The sequence below is a fragment of the Lithobates pipiens genome, unplaced genomic scaffold (assembly GCF_037356315.1).
Source record: "Lithobates pipiens isolate NorthernLeopardFrog02 unplaced genomic scaffold, aLitPip1_a1.2 Scaffold_16, whole genome shotgun sequence".
Lineage (NCBI taxonomy): Eukaryota > Metazoa > Chordata > Amphibia > Anura > Ranidae > Lithobates > Lithobates pipiens.
The window spans coordinates 281065443-281090842 of record NW_027507748.1 but is presented as its reverse complement, the minus strand read 5'-3'; the positions used below and the strand labels follow the sequence as shown (position 1 = coordinate 281090842).

Here is a 25400-nt window from a genome sequence, read left to right as displayed (position 1 = left end):
TCTGATCTTCACAGGAAAGAGTTAACAGTGGACAGTGCAGTGTGCACTCAGTCAGTTAACTTGGAGAAAGTAGGGGAGAGGAGGGGGGTTGAGCAGGAGAGTGCTGTGCCATCCTAGTCTATGGGGCTTTGTATTTCCATTGATGCACACAGTGTAGGGAGACACAACTCTAGTCTCTGCATCTCAGGGTAACTCCATAGGATGCTGCAAGAAAAGGCTTGAAACAGGAAACCTGGGGCAGTGGTCGTGGCAGCAGCTTAAATTGGAACACAGGCAAAGATTAAAAGATAAAGAAGCTGCATGCTCTGTATGGGATTACATTAGTTACTGAATGTGCTTAAACAATGAAGGGTTTAATCTCACTCTAAGCACTCTCTGTGCTGCCACTCAGAATTTACATACAGGCATACCTAAGTTTTAAGTACACAATGGAGTTTATTTACTAAAGCTGGAAAGTGCAAAATCAGGCTCACTTCTGCATAGAAACCAATGAGCTTCCAGATTGTATTACCAAAGCTTAATTGAAGTTGGAGGTAGAAGCTCATTGGTTTCTTTACAGAAGTGAGCCTGATTTGGCACTTTCCAGCTTTAGTAAATAAACCCCATTGTGTACTTAAAAGTGGGGTATGCCTGTAGTTACATAGTAGGTGAGGTTGAAAAAAGACTCAAGTCCAACCTATGTGTGTGATTATATGTCAGCATTACATTGTATATCCCTGTATGTTGCTGTTGTTCAGGTGCTTATCTAATTGTTTTTTGAAACTATTGATGCCCCCCGCGCTGAAACCGCCACCCATGGAAGGAAATTTCACATCCTTGCCACTCTTACAGTAAAGAACACTCTACGCAGTTTAAGGTTAAACCTCTTTTCTTCTAATTTTAATGAGTGGCCACATGTCTTATTAAACTCCCTTCCGCGAAAAAGTTTTATCCCTATTGTGGGGTCACCAGTATGGTATTTGTAAATTGAAATCATATCCACTCTCAAGCGACTCTTCTCCAGAGAGAATAAGTTCAGTGCTTGCAACCTTTCTTCATAACTAATATCCTTTATTAGCTTTGTTGGCCTTCTTTGTACTCGCTCCATTTCCAGTACATCCTTCCTGTGGACTGGTGCCCAGACAGCATACTCCAGGTGAGGGTGGACCAAAGTCTTGTAGAGTGGGAGAATTATCACTTTATCCCTGGAGTTAATCCCTTTTTTAATGCATGCCAATATTCTGTTTGCTGTGTTAGCAGCAGCTTGGCATTGCATGCTATTGCTGAGCCCATCATCTACTAAGTCCCCCAGGTCCTTTTCCATCCTAGAATCCCCCACAGATTCACCCCCCAGTGAGTAGATTTCATTCATATTTTTCCACCCACATGCATTATTTTAAATTTTTCTACATTAAATCTCATTTGCCATGTAGTTGCCCCATTCATTTGTTCAGATCTTCTTGCAAGATTTCCACATCCTGCGGAAAAGTTATTGCCCTGCTTAGCTTAGTGTCATCCGCAAATACAGAGATTGAACTGTTTACCCCATCCTCCACATCGTTTATACAAAACTTAAACAGGATCGGTCCCAGCACAGAACCCAACCAAGCCTGACCATTATGAGCATTCCCCATTTATCACCACCCTCTGAACTCGCCCTTGTAGCCAGTTTTTAATCCATATACTCACCCTATGGTCCATGCCAACTGTGTCAAATGCTTTTGTAAAAGCCAGATACACCACATCTATGGGCCTTCCTTTATCTAGATGGCAGCTCACCTCCTCTTAGAAGGTTAATAGATTGGTTTGGCAAGAACGATTCTTCATGAATCTATTACTGCTAATGATACTGTTTTCATTACTAAAATCTTATATATAGTCCCTTATCATCCCCTCCAAGAGCTTGCATACTATTGATGCTAGGCTAACTGGTCTGTAATTCCCGGGAATGTATTTTGGCCCTTTTTTAAATATTTGTGTTACATTGGCTTTTCTCCAATCAGCTGGTACCATTCCAGTCAGTAGATTGTCAGTAAAAATTAGGAACAATGGTCTGGCAATTACTTGACTGAGTTCCTTGTGCAAGCCATCTGGTCCCAGTGATTTATTAATGTTAAGTTTCCCAAGTCTACTTCTAATTCTGTCCTCTGTTAGCCATGAGGGTGCTTCCTGTGATGTGTCATGAGGACAAACATTTTAGTTTTGGTTACTGAAGCCTAATGAGAAGATTAAATCGCCCCATCCCTTGTAACCAGATGTCCTTCCTCATTCTTTATAGGGCCAATATGGTCTGTCTCCCTTTTTTACTGTTTTTATATACTTAACAAATTTCTTGGGATTTTTTTTTGCTTCCCTCCGCTATGTGTCTTTCACGTTCTATCTTAGCCGCTCTAATTGCACCCTTACATATCTTGTTGTAGTCTTTGTAAAGTCTGAATGCTGATGATGATCCCTCAGCCTTGTATTTTTTGAAGGCCTTCTCCTTTGCTTTTATATGCATTTTTACATTGGAGTTAAGCCATCCAGGACTTTTGTTCAATCTTTAAAATTTATTTCCCAATGGGATGCACTGGCTAATGCCCTTATTTAATATGATCTTAAAGAAAACCTATCTCTCCTCCATGTTCTTTTTTTCTAAGATTTCATCCCAATTTATATCTTCTAGCAAGGTTTGTAGTTTAGGCAAATTGTCTCTTTTGAAATTCAGTCTTTGTGTTCCCCCTATGTTTCCTATTTGTGTGATTTATACTGAAGCCAATTGTGTTTGCTGTTTCCTAAATTGCCCCGTATTACCACATCTGTGATCAGGTCTGTATTGTTGTTAATCATTAGATCTAGTAACGCCTTGTTTCTACTTGGTGTGTCTACCATCTGACCCATGAAATTGTCCTGCAAGACATTTAGGAACTGGCAAGCCTTAGACGAATGAGTGTGTCCCTCCGCCCAGTATACGTCTGCATAATTAAAATCCCCCATTATGATAACACTTCACATCCTTGCTATTAATCCAAATTGTGATAGGAGGTCTCCTCCTCCTCTCTCAGGTTAGAGGGCCTATAGTATACTCCCAGTATTATTTTCTCCTTAGCTTCATCCCTTTGGAGCTCAACCCATAAGGGTTCCACCTTCTCCCTAGCTCCCTTATTGATGTCATCTCTCACATTCACTTGTACATTATTTTTGATATATAGGCATACCCCTCCCCCTTTTATACCCTCTCTATCCCTGCGATAAAGGGAATACCCTTGAATGGTTGCCAGCCAATCATGAGAGCTGTTGAACCAGGTCTCTGAAATTCCCACAAAATCAAAATCCTTGTTCCACAGTATCTCTAGTTCACCCTTCAGGCCAAAATATTCAACTTGCCTACATAGATTTTAGTCCATGCTCTATGTATTCTGCTTAAACTGCAACCAGGCAAAGAACAGTTTAAACATAACAGCAGTGTGAATGTACTGTATGTGTATATCGGAGGCCTTATTGGGCCCCCTATGAGTGCAGGCCCGGTTACATGGCAACTACAGAAATCCCTGTTTTTGTATTACTAGAGGTAACCTTAAATATGTAAAAATCACACTACCCTCTGTTGCTTTATGTAATATGGCAATAATATTTATGACCCCACACATTGCACTTTAAAAAAAAAGTTCAACACTGTTTTCTTTGTGCATTACCTACTGTTTGGCAGTCTTATAACCGCTTGCCGACCACTTCCCATCGTTATACGGTGGCAGGTTGGCTCTGCTGTGCAATTTGCCATAGCTGTATGGCGGCTGGCGCAGGCGGATCGGGCGGACTCAATGTCTGCTGGCAACCCGCAATCGTGGTATACAGAGGCAGAATGGGGATCTACCTTTGTAAACAGGGTGGATCCCCATTCTGACAGGAGACATGACAGATTTGTACAAAACTGATCACACATGTCTAGCATTGTCTACCAGTGATCGGGAACAGTGATCTCCGTCATGTCCCTGCCAGCCCATCCCCCCTACAGTTAGAACACACTGAGGGAACACATTTAACCCCTTGATCGCCCCCTAGTGTTAACACTTCCCTGCCAGTGTAATTTTTACACTGATCAGTGCATTATTATAGCACTGATCAATGTAATAATGTCACTGTCCCCAAAAACTGTCATTTGGGGTCAGATTTGTCCGCTGCAATGTCACAGTCCCGCTAAAAATTGCAGATCGCAACCATTACCAGTAAAAACAATAAAAATAAAGTCCCTAAATCTGGTTTGTAGACAAGATACGTTTTACACAAACCAATCGATATACGCCTATTTTATTTTTTTTTTTAGCAAAAATATGTAGAAGAATATATATTGGCCTATACTGATGAATAAACTTGTTTTTTTTTTATAGATATGCATTATAGCAAAAAACATTTTTTTCAAAATTGGCACTCTTTGTTTATAGTACAAAAGATAAAAACCACAGAGGTGATCAAATGCCACCAAAAGAAAGCTCTATTTCTGGGAAAAAAAAGGATGTTAATTTTTGTTTAGGTACAGCATCGCACAACTGCGCAATTGTCAGTTAAAGCAATGCAGTGCCATATCGCAAAAAATGGCCTGCTTATTAAGAGGGCAAATCCTATCGGGGCTGAAGTGGTTAAATATGATTCACTTATCATGGGTAACCAAACTGACTTTTTTGATTTGCGCAATGATCATTTTTGTCTTTGTCAGGAAATGCTTGCGGCATTTAATGCAGAAGCAGCATCTACAAATCTTCCACGACTCTTGATCACAGCAGCTGTGTCTGCAGGAAAAGGAACCATTGATGCTGGATACGAAATTGCAAATATTGGAAAGTAAGCTAAATAACTGTAATTGTGTTGAGATAGAAATAGATAGCATAAATCTCTTTCCCTTTATAAGTAAGCTATATACTTTATATAGAAAATATGTTGAAAATCGATGTTTAGCAATGATATATTAATGATGCCAAGCTGATGGTACAACTTTAACTCAAGCTTAGACTAAATGTATGATGCAGCTAACAAGCTAATGCCGCGTACACACGATCGGAATTCTCATCGGAAAAAGCTCTGATGGTTTTCCTGATGGAATTCTGATGGAATTCCACTCAAGCTGTCTTGCCTACACACGGTCACAATATCTACGACAGGACTAGAAAAAGAAAGTTCAATAGCCAGTAGCCAATAGCTTCTGTCTGGTAGTTGAATCTGAGCATGTGTGATTTTTGCATCAGGAAAATTGAGAACATGCTATCAATTTTTGTCTGGCGGAAATTCGGACAGCTAAAGTCCAATGGAGCATACACACGGTCACATTTTCCGATGAAAAGCCCTTATCTGTCTTTTTCTGGCCGGAATTCTGATCGTGTATACGCGGCATTAGGCTTGTTGTACGAAGCAACTATGAGCAGCACCAGAGGCATCTGGGATCCCAATATTACCCACCAATCTCTGTGTTTTGATCCTAAAATAGATAGTGTAATAGTGTAAATATCAGTGTAGGAGTATTGAAGACTATATGTGTTTGTGAAAAGAATGGTCATATGCCTTATATTGTGTATTATGGGTGATAACACATTTTATCAATGCTATCTCCACCCAACTCAAAGTCACTTCTTGTTTCATGTTTGTTCACAGACTCCTGGATTTCATCAGCATTATGACCTATGATTTCCATGGTGGATGGGACACTCTCTCTGGACACAACAGCCCCCTGTGTCAGGGATCCACGGACAAGGGAGATTTAATATACTTCAATATTGTAAGACAAGTTCTATGTAATACAAAAGTCAGTCTTTAAATGTAACTTTGGCCAGGCCATTGGCATTCAAGTATCAACAAGGTAGAAAGTCATCTCTGACCTCTCTTGCTACAAGCACCATGTAGCCCTCAAAACGAAAAGCAAAAGTAAATAATCACTTATCTAAGCCAGCTCAATTCTCCCTTTTATTCTCAACAGTGACTTACAGAATTCTAATATCTAATAAGAACTTAGAATGGGGGGGGGGGGGGGTAGGGTGAGCTGAGGTACTGGGAGAGCTGACTTCAATGCTTCTGCTGTGAATTATAAAGATGAGTTGCTCCGCAGTGCTTACAGCTACATACTTTAGTGATGACTTGTTTTAAAACCCAAGCCCATATTAGCCTATCTGCAAAGAGAAAAAGATTAGCTTTCTATAGCGATGAATGTATGTGATTACCATTACATAGTACAAATTAAGAGGGCACCTATTAAAGGTTTATTTGATTTATGAATGTTCTGTGAATGGCTATGGGGAGAGGTTGATGGATAAACAACACTAGTTCTTTTCCCCATGAGACTCATAGCTCTCAAATGCAGCAGGAGCTGTACAGCATAAATAAATGTATAGTGCAGAGAAGTGATCTGGCCATGATATTAGCATGTCTGCCCTGCAGGGTCCTCAGTTAGAATTCTGACAGGACACTATCTGCATGGAGTTTGCATGTTCTTTCAGTGCGTGCATAGGCTTCCTCCTGTACTCCAAAGATATGCTGGTAGGATAATTGACCCTAGTATTTGTAATAAGGACTAAGGCTTGATTCACACCTATGCAGGTACATTTTGCATTTTTCAACACACGTTTTTGATCCATTGAAGTCTATGGAAAAAAAATCTCTGGCCCTTTCCATAAAAGGCACAATTGTGAACTATATCCATAGGAAACCATGTTAAATGGACTGTAGTGTGTTTCTGGAAACTGAAAATGCACAAAAAAATGCATAGGTGTGAACCAGGACTTAAAATTTTGAGCAGGGAATGAGGCAAATGTAATAAAGTATTCAAATCGCTGCGCACATTGTTGATGCTATACAAATGCCTGTAATAATTTAATGGCATACACCTCAGTGGAGATAACATTTGTTTACACACTAGAAATTACAAAATTCTCTGTGCCTGGAGTTCTGCTTTAAATATAGTGATTTGTAGTGCAATCATGCTGCCTCCCTGCCCCCCCCCCACAAAAAAACCTGTAAGACAAAGATGTAATGAGCTTAGTATGCATCGCATACTAGCTCAGTATGAAATATCTTGGAACGAAGCCCTCTCAAAATGGCTAACATCTTCCCTTGTGTTTCTTCCGGGTTCGTGGGCTCTGGCGCTGTGATTTGCCGAAGCCACAATAATGTCACCCCTGAGCATGTGCACAGGAGCCGCCAGTCACGAAACCACAGCCATTACATCAGCGCACATGTGACAATGACATAATCAATGCAGTATAAAGTAAATATCTCCTAAACGGTGCATTTACAGTACCTATAGGTAAGCCTTATAATAGGCTTGCCTATAGGTACAAACAAACAAGGGGAGTTTACGTCCTCTTTAACAACTGTTGAGATAGCATATCAGCCAGGCAGGGAGTGTGTTGCTTTCAGTGAATTGACTGATAGCTCACACTCCTATACCACCATTTCAATAGGCTAGTAGTTTTTTTTGTCTTACCTATAACAACATGTAATTCCATCATTCTATGATTTGTCTATTCATCACCAGAATTTTGCAATGAATTACTGGAAAGAAAATGGTGTTCCAGCTGAAAAACTTCTAATGGGATTCCCAACATACGGCAGAACATTTAGGAACCCTAATCCTAATCTATGTGATGTGGGGATACCTGTATCCGGAGCAGGATCAGCTGGCACATACACTCGAGAGGCTGGCTTCTGGGCCTACTATGAGGTGATATTTTTCTACAATAATATATACAATAAATAGTAGCAATTGCAAGGGTTATTTTTACTGCTGCCTGAAGTTGATTAAGCATGTAGGGAATTTGTAAGTTTGCACATTTGTAAAGTTAATGTCAATGTCAGGTTAGCAGTGCTTTATTTATTTTGCTGCTCTGCTAATGCTACTTAGGATGTAACATCTTAAGTTACCTAATACATTAAATAACAAAAGCCATTTTACAACAGCAGTTTTGGCTGAAAGCAGAAATAAAGGCCACCTTTTTGTGGTTAGTTTTCCTGCTTTGTCAGGAGGAATTCCTGAAAGTTAAAAGTTGTCAAACTAACCTAAACTAACCTACTGTCTTTTTACGAGGCAGCTAGCAAATGCTTGCACAAGGAGTTGACTGTGAATACAGTATATGTGGACCTTGCTTTGAGGGCCCGTTCACACCAGAATGCTGTGTGGGAAATCTGCATTCCATGCACTTTTCCAGCACCATGTTCAAAATGCACTTCAGTTGCAATCTGCAGCAGGTTTCAACATTAACCACTTAAGGAACCAGGCCTCTTTTTCAGACTTGGTGTTTACATGTTTAAAACATTTTTTTTTATATAAAAAAACCCCCAAACATTATAAATTGTTTTTTTTTCGAACACCCTAGAGAATAAAATGGCGGTCATTGAAATACTTTTTTTCACACCATATTTGCGCAGCGGTCTTACAAGCACACTTTTTTTTTTTTAAATCACTTTTTTGAATAAAAAAATAAGACAACAGTAAAATTAGCCCCATTTTTTTATATTGTGAAAGATAATATTATGCCGAGTAAATTGATACCCAACATGTCACGCTTCAATATTGTGCCCGTTCGTGGAATGGCGTCAAACTTTTACACTCAAAAATCTCCATAAGCGACATTTTTAAATTTCTACAGGTTCCATGTTTTGTGTTACAGAGGAGATCTATGGCTAGAATTAATGCTTTCACTCTACCGATCGCGGCGATACCTCACATGTGTGGTTTGACTACCGTTTTCATATGCGGGTGCTACTCACGTATGCGTTCTCTTCTGCGCGTGAGCTCGTCGGAAGGAGGTGTTTTAAAAAAATGTTTGTGTTGTTTCTTATTTATTTTCATTGATTTTATTTATTTTTGCACTGTTTAAAAAAAAAAATGGATCACTTTTATTGTGCCTGAAGAGAAGGATATCTCGGTTGTGGCAGCAGCTGCTGCCGTTACCGGGATATCCCTCTTCAAAAAATGGACGTACATCGTCGTTCGTCGGTCGTAAAGTGGTTAAGGTAATGACAACCTAAACGTAGGTAACAAACGCAGTGCGTTTGCCTGCACTGGATCACATAGTACAGAAGTATGCATGCACTGATTTTGGTTCGGTGCAGTGCAATTTCAGCCCATTTAAAATGAATGGGCTGAAATCGGACCACCCAGAACTGCATGCGAATCGCAGGGGAATGTGCTGTGCACCTCCTATCAACTGCCCTAACACAGCTTCCCACAGGTGGCTAATCTTTCCTCCTCATTTGTCCCTCTTTTTTTGGTCTAAAGATCTTGTTTAACATTGTATTATTTAAACAATTCTACTGGTATATGCTAAACCTTTCATCCTTCTTCTGAATTGTTACCTGTGTTGTTTTTACAAGTCGGTATGAAGGAGGATTGGTGGAAAAAGGACTTGAGGGTTTGCCCAATCATTTTCTGTGTATTAATTCTTTGCAATTTGTGTAAGTGGGGGCATGATCGGGTTGAGTCCCTTGCCTACATACCTTGTGCAAAAAGGTGCCATCCTTTCTCATCTCAGAAACTTGGAAGGTATGGTTAAAAGTGTTTGTAAACCCCCCAAAAAATACAGATCCTGGCCCCTTAAAGCAGATTAAACAACACACAGTGCTTGTGCTGTGTAATCTGCCCCTCTCTAAACAAACAAAAAAAACCTCCCTGAACCTGCCACTTCCTGCATCCCCTCTGTACTGACCACGAAAATCAGGGCTGCTGAGTCCTGACCACCGTGATCAGTGTACATCCCTGTGTCATCCATAACCCTGCTCTGCTCTCCTCCCTCCCCCTCCTACTCGCCCCCTTCCTCTCTGCGTGTCAGCTCTATGTTTGTGTCTCTGTCTCTGCCCCCCTCCCCCATCCCCACCGCTATTAGTATAAATAAACTTTTACAAAATGTCACTACCAGCCCCTCTATTATAGGCAGGCATAGCACACTCTAAGTGTGACAGACATAACCAAGACAGGGGCTTCTAGAGAGGACTAGGAGCAAGCCTCTTACCCAGTATGGCCCAGGGAGAGAGCAGATCATTTTATAATGATGGACCGCTACTTAATGAACACTGAGAACGTGGTTTGGATTACTTCAGATGGGACGGTAATATTTATCCACAATATCTCCCAGGAAATATATAAAGACTATTCCCGGTTTGTTTGATTCTGAACTAGACATGTTAATTGAAATAGCTGGGCACATTGGCCTCTGTTTCATGTTCTTCAATGTAGGAGCCGAAGAGTCTACTATTGAGGTCTCCTATTATGGTCTGTTGCCTACTAGGCCGAGGAGGGGGGAGATCACTGTTTGTCTTGTTAATTGTGCTAATTGGAACATCTTTTGTCTCTCCTAGCAAACCCTTGGGAGATGTGTTTACACTTGTAACAATGTATGTTGTATTTTAGGAGTCTGATGCTAGCAAGTCTTACCTGAAGTGGGGATACCTGATTAATCACAACATTATCTGGGTTGGATTTGTTTCACCTAGGCTGGGTTAATTATGTTCTTGGTTACAGTTTGTATTGTTAGGGTAATGTGATCAGGAGGAGAGAATGTCCTCCTGTGGTATATATTTTATGAGTTTGTTCAAATAACCATTCCATATTCCTACAAGCTAGTATTGTAGAGGTGGCTATAATATCAAGATGTGACCGGGGAGCCCGAGACCTTGTCAGCACAGCGGTATGGGGGAAACCAAAGGTATGATCGTGGCGGCAGACCCCCTCCTCTCTGTCAGCCTCCTCTTCTCTCTGTTAGCCCCCCTCTCCTATCTGTCAGCACCCCTCCTCTCTGTCAGCACCCCTCCTCTCTGTCAGCACCCCTCCTCTCTGTCAGACCCCTTTCCTCTCTGTCAGACCCCTTTCCTCTCTGTTAGACCCCTTTCCTCTCTGTTAGACCCCTCTCCTCTCTGTCAGCCCCCCTCTCCTCTCTGTCAGCACCCCTCCTCTCTGTCAGCACCCCTCCTCTCTGTCAGACCCCTTTCCTCTCTGTCAGACCCCTTTCCTCTCTGTCAGACCCCTTTCCTCTCTGTCAGACCCCTTTCCTCTCTGTTAGACCCCTCTCCTCTCTGTCAGCCCCCCTCTCCTCTCTGTCAGCCCCCCTCTCCTCTCTGTCAGCCCCCCTCTCCTCTCTGTCAGCCCCCTCTCCTCTCTGTCAGCCCTCATCTTCAATGTCAGCCCCCCTCCTTTCTGTCAGCCCCCCCTCCTCTCTGTCAGCCCCCCCTCCTCTCTGTCAGCCCCCCCTCCTCTCTGTCAGCCCTCCTTTCTCTCTGTCAGCCCCCCTCTCCTCTCTGTCAGCCCCCTCTCCTCCCTGTCAGCCCCCTCTCCTCTCTGTCAGCCCCCCCTTTCTCTCTGTCAGCCCCCCCCTTTCTCTCTGTCAGCCCCCTTCCTTTTTTCAGCCCCCTCCTCTGTCAGCCCCCCCTTCCCCTCTTTCAGCCTCCCCCTCCTCTTCCCTGTCCCCTGTCAGCTACTCCCCCTCTCTGTCAGCTATCCCCCCTCTCTGTCAGCTATCCCCCCTCTCTGTCAGCTATCCCCCCCTCTCTGTCAGCTATCCCCCCCTCTCTGTCAGCTATCCCCCCCTCTCTGTCAGCTATCCCCCCCTCTCTGTCAGCTATCCCCCCTCTCTGTCAGCTATTCCCCCCTCCCTGTCAGCTATTCCCCCCTCCCTGTCAGCTATTCCCCCCTCCCTGTCAGCTATTCCCTCCTCCTCTGTCAGCTATTCTCTCCTCCGTCAGCTATTCTCTCCTCCGTCAGCTATTCTCTCCTCTGCCAGCTATTCTCCCCTCTCTGTCAGCTATTCTCCCCTCTCTGTCAGCTATTCTCCCCTCTCTGTCAGCTATTCTTCCCTCTCTGTCAGCTATTCTTCCCTCTCTGTCAGCTATTCTTTCCTCTCTGTCAGCTATTCTTTCCTCTCTGTCAGCTATCCCCCCTCTCTGTCAGCTATTCCCCCTCCCTGTCAGCTATTCCCCCCTCCCTGTCAGCTATTCCCCCCTCCCTGTCAGCTATTCCCCCCTCCCTGTCAGCTATTCCCCCCTCCTCTGTCAGCTATTCTCTCCTCCGTCAGCTATTCTCTCCTCCGTCAGCTATTCTCTCCTCCGTCAGCTATTCTCTCCTCCGTCAGCTATTCTCTCCTCCGTCAGCTATTCTCCCCTCTCTGTCAGCTATTCTCCCCTCTCTGTCAGCTATTCTCCCCTCTCTGTCAGCTATTCTCCCCTCTCTGTCAGCTATTCTTCCCTCTCTGTCAGCTATTCTTCCCTCTCTGTCAGCTATTCTTCCCTCTCTGTCAGCTATTCTTCCCTCTCTGTCAGCTATTCTTCCCTCTCTGTCAGCTATTCTTCCCTCTCTGTCAGCTATTCTTTCCTCTCTGTCAGCTATTCTTCCCTCTCTGTCAGCTATTCTCCCCTCTCTGTCAGCTATTATCCTCTCTCTGTCATCTATTCCCCCCCGCCTCTATCAGCTATTCCCCCCATCAGCTATTCTCCCCTCTCTGTCAGCTTTTTACCCCTCTCTGTCAGCTATTCCCCCCTCTCTGTCAGCTATCCCCCCCTCTGTCAGCTATCCCCCCCCCCTCTGTCAGCTATCCCCCCCCCTCTGTCAGCTATCCCCCCCTCTGTCAGCTATTCCCCCCTCTCTGTCAGCTATTCCCCCCTCTCTGTCAGCTACTCCCCCTCTCTGTCAGCTATTTCCCCCTCTCTGTCAGCTATTCCCCCCTCTCTGTCAGCTATTCCCCCCTCTCTGTCAACTACTCCCCCCTTCTCTTTCAGTTACCCCCCCTTCTCTTTCAGTTACCCCCCCTCTCTGTCAGCTACTCTGCCCCTCTGTCAGCTACTCCCTCCTCTGTCAGCTACTCCCCCCCTGTCAGCTATTCCCCCCCTCTGTCAGGTATTCCCCCCTCTCTGTCAGCTATTTCCCTCTCTCTGTCAGGCCACCCCCTCTTACCGCCTTTCTCACTCACCCCTTCTCCCTCTCAGCCCCCTTCTCTCTCCCACCCCTCCTCTTTCTCTCTCACCCCACTCCCCCTCACACCCCCAATCCCCTCCACCTCTTTCTGACCCCCCTCTTTCTTCTGCCTCCTCACCCCCTTACCTCCTCCTCTCACCCTTTCTCACCTTCCTCCTCCAGCTCTTCTCCCCCCTCAGGGGAAAAGGGCCCAATGATTCCTAACAGCGGCCCTGTGAGTAAGTACATAAGTTCAGATGCATTTTGATTCCTGTGTCCTGCCGACACACTGGGCACAGTGATGCAGCACCTGCCTCTACTTTGCCTTCTCTCCCAGCCCCCCCACACAATGGAAGCAAAGAAGGAAAATAGCACTACAGTAGAGCAGCTTTCGCTCCGCCTCCAAACTCCGACTCCCACACTCAAAATGGCTCTCGGTAAGGCAGTCTAATGTGGGTCTTTAGAGGCAGGGGAGACTGATGGGGGGTGGGGGTTCCCTGATCGAATAGAGGTCTCTAAGGGGGGTGCTGATTTAAGGGGACCTAATGGGGGTCCTCTATGGGGGACCTCTAAATTATGGAGGGGGTAACACTGACCTGTATTTTATGATGGTGGGGTGACAATGACCCCTGTGTTATAGGAGGTAACACTGTCCAATAAAGTGTGTCGCATTATTGCTCTCCTTAGTGCACCCAAAGGTGTCCCAGGTCTTTACAATCCTGTAGTGTACGCTAAAAAAACAATTTGCCATGCATCGCTAAAGTGTTTGGGTTTGGCTTGAAGAAAAGGTGGCAACCCTGATAAGTACATGTTTAAAAAAGTCAGTAGCTACTCATTTTTTTCTAGAATTCGGTTTCTGTTTATTATTTAAATTGCATTGACTATTCGTGTACAAAAATGTACAATATACTGTTTGGTTTTATTTGTATGCTTTGTTTTTAATAAAGCTTTTTGTTGGATAAAAAATAAAACATTTAAAAGTAATACACTTAATTTGTTTATCCAAGGAGTATTTGATATGCTCAGGGATCAAGAGGGATTTATTTAATTAAACAATGTGTTTAGGGTTCTGAGGATTCAGGTTTCTATTTTTTTTTTTTACTTAATGGACATGTGTCTTTTTTACCTGATTCACTATATAACTAAAACTTTTTATTCATGTATTCTTCCAGATCTGCACATGGCTTAAGGGGACCACGGTGAAATGGATTCCAGACCAGAGGGTACCATATGCTTGTAAAGATAATGAATGGGTTGGATTTGACAACCAAGAGAGTTATGAATGCAAAGTAAGACAGAGTTTATTTACAAGAAATATGTCTTTTTTTTTTTTTTTTATCAGGGGTGGGCTAAATTGTTATCCTGCAGGGGGTTACCTTGGAACCACAAACTTCATTACCCAATATTTAACCACTTTTCTACTCCAACCATTTCCTCATTTTTTTATCGTACATCATGGTCTTACTTTGTGGATTGTGGGCTACCTTCAAGTGATGGACACTGGCACACCCTAAGACAAGAATTCCACTCCCTATATAAAAATGAGGAAGTGTCTAGAGGAGATAGTATGTATCGTAGGGTGACACTACGAACACACCAGTATTAATGTGCCAACATCCCGATATGGGTTACATAAGGAAAAAAGACTAATATTGGGTGGACTTTATACGACACATGAGTATTCAATCTAAAAAGTATTATAAATATTTTATTATTTAATTATTAAAATATGTCATACACATAAAACAGTCACATAAGTACAGCAATTATTTGAATAAAACATAGTGTTGCTTGACCCATATTGCCTGACCACTGACATCTTCCAGTAAAGTATAAAATACAATAGTTAATAATACAAAGCCATTGGTTTGGTCTCCAGTAGTAGAAAAATATTCAGAGTCCCAGAGAGCGGTGTCAGGTATGTGGGCCCGTATTTTTAGTTAGCAAGATAGCTCGACATGTTCCACGCTAGTTTAGCACTTCTTCAGGAGAGATTCGCACGTAGGATTTGAAAAACTCTAAGTATAAATATTTTTCAGATTGCTGGTAAGCAAGCAAAAGATGCTGTGGAAATGTTCATGGCTGAGTGTCACTTCGTATATACCCTTCACAATTGAGTGCGTCTTTAACCACAGATAAAGTACCAAATGTATCGCTGAATATTGCAAAAGATAGTATATACTGGACACTTAGATCAAATGGCCAGACCAAAGTATCACCCGCTAAATTGCAATCTCCTGAAGGAGAGAGAACACCTCCACCATAACTGAATCCTGCTGCATCAATGACACAGCTATTCCTACGGCTTTCTATTGTTAACTATTGTATTATATACTTTACTGGAGAATATCAGTGGTCAGGCAATATGGGTCAGCAACACTATGTTTTATTCAAATAATTGCTGTACTTATGGGACTGTTTTATGTGTATGACATTTTTGATAATTAAATAATAAAATATTTCTAATACTTTTTAGATTGAATACTCATGTGCCGTATAAAGTCCACCCAATATTAGTCTTTTTTCCTTACACTCCCTATATAACCTCTCCCACTACTGCGAGTACCTCAGTGTCTTAGGTGTTGGTCATGAGTAAAGAAGCACATCTTTACTCGTGACCAACACCTAAGACACTGAGGTATTCGCAGTAGTGGGAGAGGTTATATAGGGAGTGTAAGGAAAAAAAGACTAATATTGGGTGGACTTTATACGGCACATGAGTATTCAATCTAAAAAGTATTAGAAATATTTTATTATTTAATTATCAAAAATGTCATACACATAAAACAGTCACATAAGTACAGCAATTATTTGAATAAAACATAGTGTTGCTTGACCCAAATTGCCTGACCACTGATATTTTCCAGTAAAGTATATAATACAATAGTTAACAATACAAAGCCATTGGTTTGGTCTCCAATAGTAGAAAAATATTCAGAGTCCTAGAGAGCGGTGTCAGGTATGTGGGCCCGTATTTTTAGTTAACAAGATAGCTCGACATGTTCCACGCGAGTTTAGCACTTATTCAGGAGCGATTCGCGCGTAGGATTTGAAAAACTCTAAGTATAAATATTTTTCAGCTTGCTGGTAAGCAAGCAAAAGATGCTGTGGAAATGTTCATGGCTGAGAGTCACTTTGTATATACCCTTCACAATTGAGTGCGTCTTTAACCACAGATAAAGTACCAAATGTATCGCTGAATATTGCAAAAGATAGTATATACTGGACACTTAGATCAAATGGGCAGACCAAAGTATCACCTGCTAAATTGCAATCTCCTGAAGGAGAGTGAACACCTCCACCATAACTGAATCCTGCTGCATCAATGACAGAGCTATACCTACGGCTTTCTATTGTTAACTATTGTATTATATAGTTTACTCGAGAATATCAGTGGTCAGGCAATATGGGTAAAGCAACACTATGTTTTATTCAAATAATTGCTGTACTTATGTGACTGTTTTATGTGTATGACATTTTTAAAGTCCACCCAATATTAGTATTTTTTCCTTACACTCCCTATATAACCTCTCCCACTACTGCGAGTACCTCAGTGTCTTAGGTGTTGGTCACGAGTAAAGATGTGCTGTGCTGAGCTCCACTGAAATATTCCTTGCTGGGGCAGGCTATGCAACCATTTCCATTCAAAGCGTCTTTTCAGGCCGAATTGAATGGTACCCGGGCCTCATGGCGGAAGAAATTAGTTTTAGCCTGTAACACTTTTTAGAGAGCTGGACCCCGGGATCCAGTGCTTTGGTTTTTTTCAGCCATAAAGTTTTCCTGGCGGGGTGCTTTACGGGTCCAGGAATGTGAATCCCCCTATAAAAAGGGGTGCCGATTCCTGAAGGTTTTTTAACGGAGCCCACCGTGAGGGGTGAAGATTGGGTCTGTTGGTTTTACCACAGAATCCCTGTAGCGGGAAAGGTAAGCTGCAGACTTCCCTCCGGCGAGCAGTTCCAGGCATCCGGTAGGGTGTTGGGGGGAATTTTTTACCAAAACACCCCCCACCTGTACAGAAGCCCTCCCCCTCTCTCTGGATAGAGGAGGAAGCCACAAACGATCAGCGGATGCCGCTCCATTTTCCACCACCTGCATGGAGGTTTGTCACAGCCTCCTTGCCGCAACCCCCCCCCCCCCCCCACACACACACACACACACACATGCTAATCACCTTGGATTAGAGGCCCACACTCACACGGGAAATGCCCGTGTGAGGAGGAGGGGCATGGTGGGAATACGGAGGGGGTGTGGCTTAGCGCAGCATTGGCGTGCGGCAACGTCCAGCATGGGAGTACTTAAAAAAAATCTCTATTTTGCTGTCTGCAACTGGAGGGACACAAGCAAAAAGGGGGCATGTAAGCATTGACACAGGCATTCCCTTGGCACCTTTACCAAAGCACCAGGCTGAGCACTAATAGTAGCGGCAGTTGCTGGACTATTTGCTCAAGCAGTGGGTGCAATTTCTTCTGGTAGTACCTCTGCATTTGTGCATCAAGCTATGGTCAGAAGGGGAGGTAGAAACACCCCAAAAAAGTACTCAAGAGGGACTCCTTCAAGCTCTAAAAAGCCTAAACTCATCTCCACAATGGCATCCTCCCCTGAGAGATCTGGGGTGGCTGGTCAGAGTGATCATCAGGGCCGTCAAATGTTGCAACTGTTTTCAACACTGCAGCCCCTGTCTATATTACTGAAGAGGTTTTTTAGGCAGCCATGATAGGTTTCGAGGATAGGTTATCGGCTTTAAACGCATCCCAGTGCGGGACAAAAAAGGACAGGTCCCCTTCCATTACCCAGGGCCCTCAAACTGAGGATCTCAGGGCAAGGAAAGATGAATTAACCTCAGAGGACCATGAAGAGGCTGATGACTCCTCTTCTGAAGGGTCAAATGCGGAAGGATCAGCTTTACAATCTGATAGATTGTTGGTGCAATCTCTTACTGAGATGGTTCATTCCACATTTTTGCTACCATTAACTGAGTCGGTTGATAAGCCCACTCCTTGTTTGGGTTCGTTAAAGCCTTCTCAAGCTGTGCATACCTTTCCTGTCCATTCATTGCTGGAAAAGCTTATGTATTCTGAGTGGGATGACCCAGATAAGCATTGTTTTCCTCCTAAAAAGTTTTCAATACTTTATCCTATGGAGGAGAAATTCACTAAAATGTGGGAGATACCAGTAATTGATGCTGCTATATCCTCTGTGAATAAAAGTTTGACTTGTCCGGTAGACAATGCTCGAATGCTTAGGGATCCAACAGACAAAAAGTTGGAATTCTTATTAAAAAACACCTTTTCTCTGGCAGGTTCAGTGACTCAGCCTGCGCTGGCAGCAATTGGTGTATGTCAATCCTTGAGAGACAAGTTTAAACAGGAGCTCAAGGTTATTCCTGATCAGCAGGCCCAGGATTTAGCCGAACTACCAGCAGCGTTATGTTTTGCAATAGACTGCATGAGAGATTCTATTCTTCAAGCCTCACACCTTATGCTTGGGCTGGTGCATATGGTTGAAAAATTGGTCAGTCAAGGCGCCATGCCAAAAGCTTCAGGCTAGTTTTCCTTTTCATGGTAAATGGCTGTTTGGGGATGATTTTCGATAAATACATCCAAAGAATTTCTGGTGGAAAAAGTACTCTTGCCAGTTAGGAAGACAAGTAAACATGTTTCATTTAAACAAGCTCCTTCTCCAGTGCCAGATGCATCAGCCTCCAGGCAGTCACAACGGCCTCCACCGTCAGGTTAAAGATGTAAACCTCAGGGTCAACCCCAGAGACAAAAGAAGTCCTGGGGAGGAAACCTACAAAACAAAATACTAAAGCCTCCTTATGAAGGGGTGCCCCTGCTCTCTCGAGTGTGGGGGAAGACTTCTGCAGTTCTCAAGGGTCTGGCAGGAAGAGTGTCAAGACAAATAGGTGACTTCTTCAATAGCTCTTGGGTACAAGCTACACTTCCGAGAGTCCCTGTCTCCTCGTTTTCTTAGATTAAACGTTCCCAAGGATCCAGAGAAAAAGAAGTCTCTCTTTCAAGAATTGGACCGTCTTTTGTCTCAAAAAGGGATTTAGATGGTCCCCATGCAAGAGCAGGGCTTGGGATTTTATTCAAACCTTTTCATGGTGCCAAAACCAAATGGAGATGTCAGACCCATTCTAAATCTCAAAGATCTAAACCGGTTCCTGAATATCCGCTCTTTCCTTATGGAGTCAATCCAATCAATAGTCTCCATTCTACAAGGAGGAGAAAATCTGGGGTCAATCAACATCAGGGACACATATCTCCATGTGCCGATTTTCCCCACTCACTAGAAATATCTACGCTTCGAGGTAGAAAATCTTAATTTTCAGTTTGTAGCTCTGCCTTTCGGTCTAGCTACTACAAGTGTTTACAAATATCCTGTCCCCTCCTCTGAGCCAGGTTAAGGGCCCAAGTTATAATGATTATAGCTTACCTAGACTATCTACTCTTGATAGACCAATTGGTAGCCCGCTTAGACCAGAGTATGATTACCACAGTCAATGACCTGGAATGCCTAGGTTGGATTCTCAACCTATAGAAATCCTCTTTAAAACTATCAAGGAGATTAGAATACTTGGGTCTGATTATAGATACAGCCCAGAAAAGGGTATTCTTGCCCCAGGCAAAGATCAGTGCCATAAAGGAACTGATTCAGATGGTCAAGGCAAAGAAGAATCCTTCCATTCGACTTTGCAAGAGGTTGTTGGGAAAGATGGTGGCTTCGTTCAGAGCCATTCCTTATGCTCAGTTCCATTCGAGGCTGCTGATAAACCGTATCCTATCGGCTTGCGACAAGAAGGTCCAAGCACTAGATTTCCCAATGCGTCTGCCTCCAAGGGTGCGCCAGAGCCTCAGTTGGTGGTTAATAACCAAGAATCTGCAAAAGGGAAAATCCTTCCTACCAGTTACCTGGAAGGTGGTAACAACAGATGTCAGCCTTTCAGGTTGGGGAGCAGTCCTGTAAGAGGCGACTGTCCAAGGGAAATGGTCCAGATCAGAAATTACTTTGTCCATCAACGTTCTAGAGATTCAGGCAGCATGCTTGGCCCTGAGGGCCTGGACGCTTAGGTTACTGAACTCTCCTGTCAGGATCAAATCCGACAATGCCACAGCAGTGGCCTATATCAATCATCAAGGGAGCATGAGAAGTCGTGCGGCCCAAAGAGAGGTGAACCATATCTTAACTTGGGCAGAAAACAATGTACCTTGCCTATCGGCAGCCTTCATTCCAGGAATAGAAAATTGGCAGGTGAACTACTTGGGTCGCCAGCAGTTGTTCCCGGGAGAAGTGGCCCTTCACCCTAATATCTTCCTGGCAATATGTCGGAGATGGGGGATCCCAGACGTAGATCTGTTTGCGTCCAGGTTCAACAAAAAGATAGACAACTTTGTGTCAAGAACAAGGGATCCACTAGCATGCGGAACAGATGCCTTAGCCCTTGTACACATGGTCGGGCATTCCGTTGGAAAATGTCCAAACGGACCGTGTTGTCAGATAATCCGACCATGTATGGGCTCCATCGGACTGTTTCCATCGGAATATCCGACCGACAAAGTTTTAGAGCTGGGCTATAAAATTTTCCAACAACATGGTCCGATCAGACTTTGTCAGATCGTTAGTAGAGAATTCCGATAGGAAAAACTTCCACGCATGCTCAGATCAAATTACAAGACCAAAGCTATTGGCTACTAGCCTGAACATAGTCCCATTGTAAGCAAATAACGTCATCACGTTCTGAACTATCGGATTTTCCGACAACTTTGTCTGACTGTGTGTATGCAACACCAGTTTGGGACAATTTTGTTGTCGGAATGTCTGACCGTGTGTACAAGGGCCAAGTGTTCCAGTGGAATCAGTTCTCACTGATTTATGCACCCCCTCCTATTCTGCTGCTTCCGTAATTGCACAGGAAGCAGCAGGAAGCGTGGCCCAGAAGATACTGGTATGCAGAGATCATAAGAATGGCAGTAGGGGAACCAAGGACCACCATGGTTCCCCTAGTACCACCACGTATCAGACCTTCTCTCGCAAGGTCTGGTATTCCATCCTACCTACCAAATGCTAAATATAATGGTTTGGCTATTGAGACCCACATTCTGAAGAAGCGTGGGCTATCAGGTTCTGTGGTATCTACCTAGATTAATGCAAGGAAACTGGCCAGAGTCATATATTATAGAGTCTGGAAGGCATATGTCTCCTGGTGTGAATCCAGGGGTTGGCACCCCAGGAAGTATGTCATAGGTAGAAACCTTGACTTTCTGTAGATGGGGTTAGAGATAAAGCTGGCCTTGAGTACCATCAAAGGCCAGGTCTCGGCCTTATCGATATTGTTTCAATGACAACTTGCTTAGCCAACCCAGATCTCTCAGGGGAGCATGCCATTGGGGAGATGAGTTTAGGCTTTTTAGAGCTTGGAGTCCCTCTTGAGCCCTTTTTTGAAGTGTTTCTACCTCCCCTTCTGACCATAGCACATGCACAAATGCAGAGGTACTACCAGAAGAAATTGCACCCACTGCTTGAGCAAATAGTCCAGCAACTGCTGCTGCTTTTAGTGCTCAGCTTGGTGCTTTAGTAAAGGTGCCAAGGGAATGCCTGTGTCACCACTTACATGCTCCCTTTTTGCTTTTGTGTCCCTCCGACAGTTGCAGACAGCAAAATGGGGCTTTTTAAAAGTAAGCAATGACATGCAGTTACTAGAGTTACATAGTTAATCTGAGACAATTCCATCCAGTTCAAGCAATAAAATGATTGCATATGGACAGGAAGTGTCATAAGAAACAATATTTATGAAAAAAAAAAAAAAAAAGGGTATGTCATCCAGTTAGAGATCTACTTTAAGTTGGAGGACCCAGGCACTGTTAGCAGGCCCAGCAGAGGAACACAGATGGGAATTTAAACCAGTGGATAGTAACCAGACAGCGGTACTTACATTTCTCTACATTAATCAACTGTCCTGGGAGGCTTCTGTAAATTGTAAAGGAAGAACTTTGAGATCAAAAAATGCACTGCTACAGCCCGAAAGTATAATAACAATTTGGGGCACATGCATAAGTACTGAGGAAATGGCTGCAAACATAATCTAGTGCTTACTTTTGAATGTTAATGGAAAGGAGCTGGAATTATAGTCCAAAGGCACTGAAATGTTGTACCAACAAGTCTTCTACGCTTTTAACTTAAAATCAGTGGTTTCTTAGCATATGTTTACCTAATAAAGAAAAGGATAAAACATTGCCATCTAACAAATTAATCTTTGCTTCCTAGGTAAGATTTGTGAAGGATGGTGGATTTGGTGGCGCCATGGTTTGGGCTATAGATTTAGATGATTTCCTGGGAACATTCTGCAACGAAGGGAAATATCCTTTAATTACCAAGCTTAAATCCTTGCTGGAAGGTATGACAAATTGATTTGTAAATACATTTTCAAATATTGTATGCTAATGGCCAACATATAGCTGTGTATTGTTCTGTGTTGACATTTCAATCGATTAACAAATGAATGAGGTTACACACTGACTTTAAGATTCTTTAGTTAACCAATTTAACATATAAAAAGAGACAAATGAAAACAAACAGATAAACAGAATACACGTAAAATACTGTATTTCATAGTGAGGCCTGCTGACATTACAGAGCCGGTCCAGGCTCGGAAAGATCGCAACAATGGAGTTGTGATCCGCCCACATACCTGGACCGGCACCCGACTCAGCAAGCTGCTAAGAGCCTGGACCTGAGCCAACCACTCCTGCCGCTCCACAGCCCAGCATTCCAGTGAGGTTGGGGGTGGGCAGAGCAGAGGACTGATGACTGGCTCTCTACTTACGGAGATGTTAGAACCAAGCAATCGGCAGTGTTCGATCGCTCTGTTCTCAGTGTTAGAGGCACCTGGGGACAGATACAGCATAGGACTGATGCTGCATCCCCCTAGGTAATTATGCATCTTAAAAAAAAAAAAAATACCCATACATCTCTTTTAAGGTTAGGTAAAGTGTAATTATAAAATGCTTATTCATGTATTTGCATCTTTTTAGGCTCCACTGTAAACTGCCCTGGTGAAATATGTCCAGGCATAGGTGACATTCCAACAACTACTCCTACAACTACTACTACAACTACTACAACTACCACTGGAGCTCCTCCTACACCCCCATCTGGAGGTACAACACCTGCACCTCCAGTCACCGATCCACCTCCAACCGATGATGTTGATCCTAACTTTTGTGATGGGAAATCTGATGGACTTCATGAAAATCCAGTAAATGCTAACAAATTTTACATATGTGCCGCTGGAAGGACCTATTCCTTTCAGTGTTCACCTGGTTTGGTGTTTCAGGCAAGCTGCAACTGTTGCAACTGGCCCTGATCCACACTTACCTGTAAGCACACTGCTATTTTATGACTCTTAATAAAGTTGCAATTCAATAAGCTACCTTGGTCACTTCTTCTTTTCTTTTTTTTTTGTCAATTGCTGACCATACACAAAATTTATTGCGCACACAGTTTAGTGATGTCTCTTGTGTGTATACAACAGACCTCATCAGACACCAGAGCATGTATAAAAAATTGACACTGAATGTGTTTTAGTTCTAGTCATCAAAAACAGTTTTCTTCAAATTAATTATATACAGCTACATCCATTAGGCCTCATTCACATGGGTGTATTGTTCTATACGTTCATGTGAAGGCCACTTCAGCTGCCTGCGCTGCACAGTTGTTCCTTGCAGGAGCATGTAGGCAGCCTTTTCAGTTCAATAAGAGGCAGCTGACTGCATGGATCTCCATGTGTAACCCAGAGTGTACTGTACATCTGTGTGGGTCTGATGCACAGAGCAGGATGTGAACAGACTGCATTCTGCACACTTGTGCACCCCTGGGCAGCTGAAGATGGCTCTTCGCACAGGCATATGGATCGGTACACCAGTGTAAATAAGGCCTTGTTCTTTAATATCTTAAAGGCACATTATCATGAGAAAATAATTGAGGTTTCCACTTACCTGAAACAAGCATGTAGTAAAGAGCAGTTCTGACACCTTTTAATTTACAGCATAGTTACATAGTTGGTTGAAAAAAAAAAAACACAAGTTCATCTGGTTCTACCAATAAAAGAGAAAAAAAATGCTTGTTCTGAGAATGTGCAGGAAACATGTTGAAGTCAGACACAACTAAACATCTGGCATTTTCAGAAGGAGGCCTGAAATGGCAGTCCAATACAGTGACATATCGGAGGAGGCTTTGGCACCGGGCGCAACATTTAGGGGGGCAAAATTCTGGCTGCCTCCTCCTAAATTTACTTTCCTCTGTCCCCACGCTCTTGCTGCCATGTTCAGTCTCTGGCACCCTGTGATTGGACGTATGGGGTTATGTGCGGCGGCGGGGTTGGCCTGTCCACAATTGCAGTAGATCCTGGAGTCCCACCTCTGCACATGTTCAGTCTCCGGCACCCTGTGATTGGGCAAATGGGGTCATGTGTGGATGCGGGACTCCAGGAGCAACCGCGATTGTTAATAGGCTAACCCCGCCGCCCCACATAACCCCATACGCCCAATCACAGGGCAATGAAGTCTGAACATGGTGGAGCGCGGGGATACAAGAAATCAAGATTGTGAGCTGCCGCTGTCTTTTCCTCCCCTCCAGACCAATGGAGAACAAAGAAGAAAAGGTGAGACTCCCTCGTGATCAGGAGAGTCGTGTTGTTGACCCGGGGGGGAGGGGGGGGGGTTGTGGGTGGTTGGAGGCGGTTTGGTGAGAAGGAGCAACCACAGAGCGAGAGTAGAAGAGCAGCTAGAGTCATGCAGTGTAGTGGTTAGTATAGGAATATTGTAGGCAGGATAGTGTAGTGGACTGTATAGTGGTCAGTGTAATGTAGTGGTCAGTATAGTGGTCAATGTAGTGTACTGGACAGTATAGTGGATAGTATAGTGGTCAGTGTAGTGTAGTGGACAGTATAGTGGTCAGTGTAGTGTAGTGGAAAGTATAGTGGTCAGTGTAGTGTAGTGGTCAGTGTAGTGTCTGGACAGTATAGTGCTCAGTGTAATGGACAGTATAGTGGACAGTGTAGTGGTCAGTAATAGGAATCAGGTTGATTAGTACTATTGTAGGAAGAGAAGGGACAGGACTCGGGGAGTGCTAAAAGTCTGCAAGTTAGGGGGTGCAAATTACTTGCCTTGCTCCGGGCGCTCACAACCCACTGGCCCAATAAATCTTTTATGAGACTGAGACACTTTAAAGTATATTTCTACTTTTGCAGCCAAATTGGGATGACACCTACTTTATAATTTGTTACATGTTCCCATTCACATAGCATAACTTAAAAAAAAGAAAACTGCTGTTTACATTTAAACTCACACTTTTCTGAAATTGTAATATAAAGGAGGGGGGCTGAGGATTTAATGTTTATTATAACTATTCCTGTCTACTGTGCTGGTAGATCTCATTATCAGTTGTAAACTACATTTGAGCACTTTGGTGTTGATTTTCTAAAACTGGAGAGTGCAAAATTTGGTGCAGCTTTGCATTG

General features: G+C 43.3%; 1 protein-coding gene across 1 annotated transcript in view; it reads left to right on the top strand.

Annotated features, from left to right (window-relative positions):
* Positions 1-23292, top strand: part of LOC143982620 (acidic mammalian chitinase-like) — a 31084-nt gene extending 7792 nt beyond the window's left edge. The window contains exons 6-11 of the mRNA XM_077481508.1: positions 4673-4797; positions 5602-5725; positions 7478-7663; positions 14053-14169; positions 22148-22277; positions 22915-23292. Coding sequence (XP_077337634.1) covers positions 4673-4797; positions 5602-5725; positions 7478-7663; positions 14053-14169; positions 22148-22277; positions 22915-23246 — 1014 coding nt within the window. The 3' untranslated portion in view covers positions 23247-23292. The remainder of the gene's footprint in view (positions 1-4672; positions 4798-5601; positions 5726-7477; positions 7664-14052; positions 14170-22147; positions 22278-22914) is intronic.
* Positions 23293-25400: the final 2108 nt, after the last annotated feature.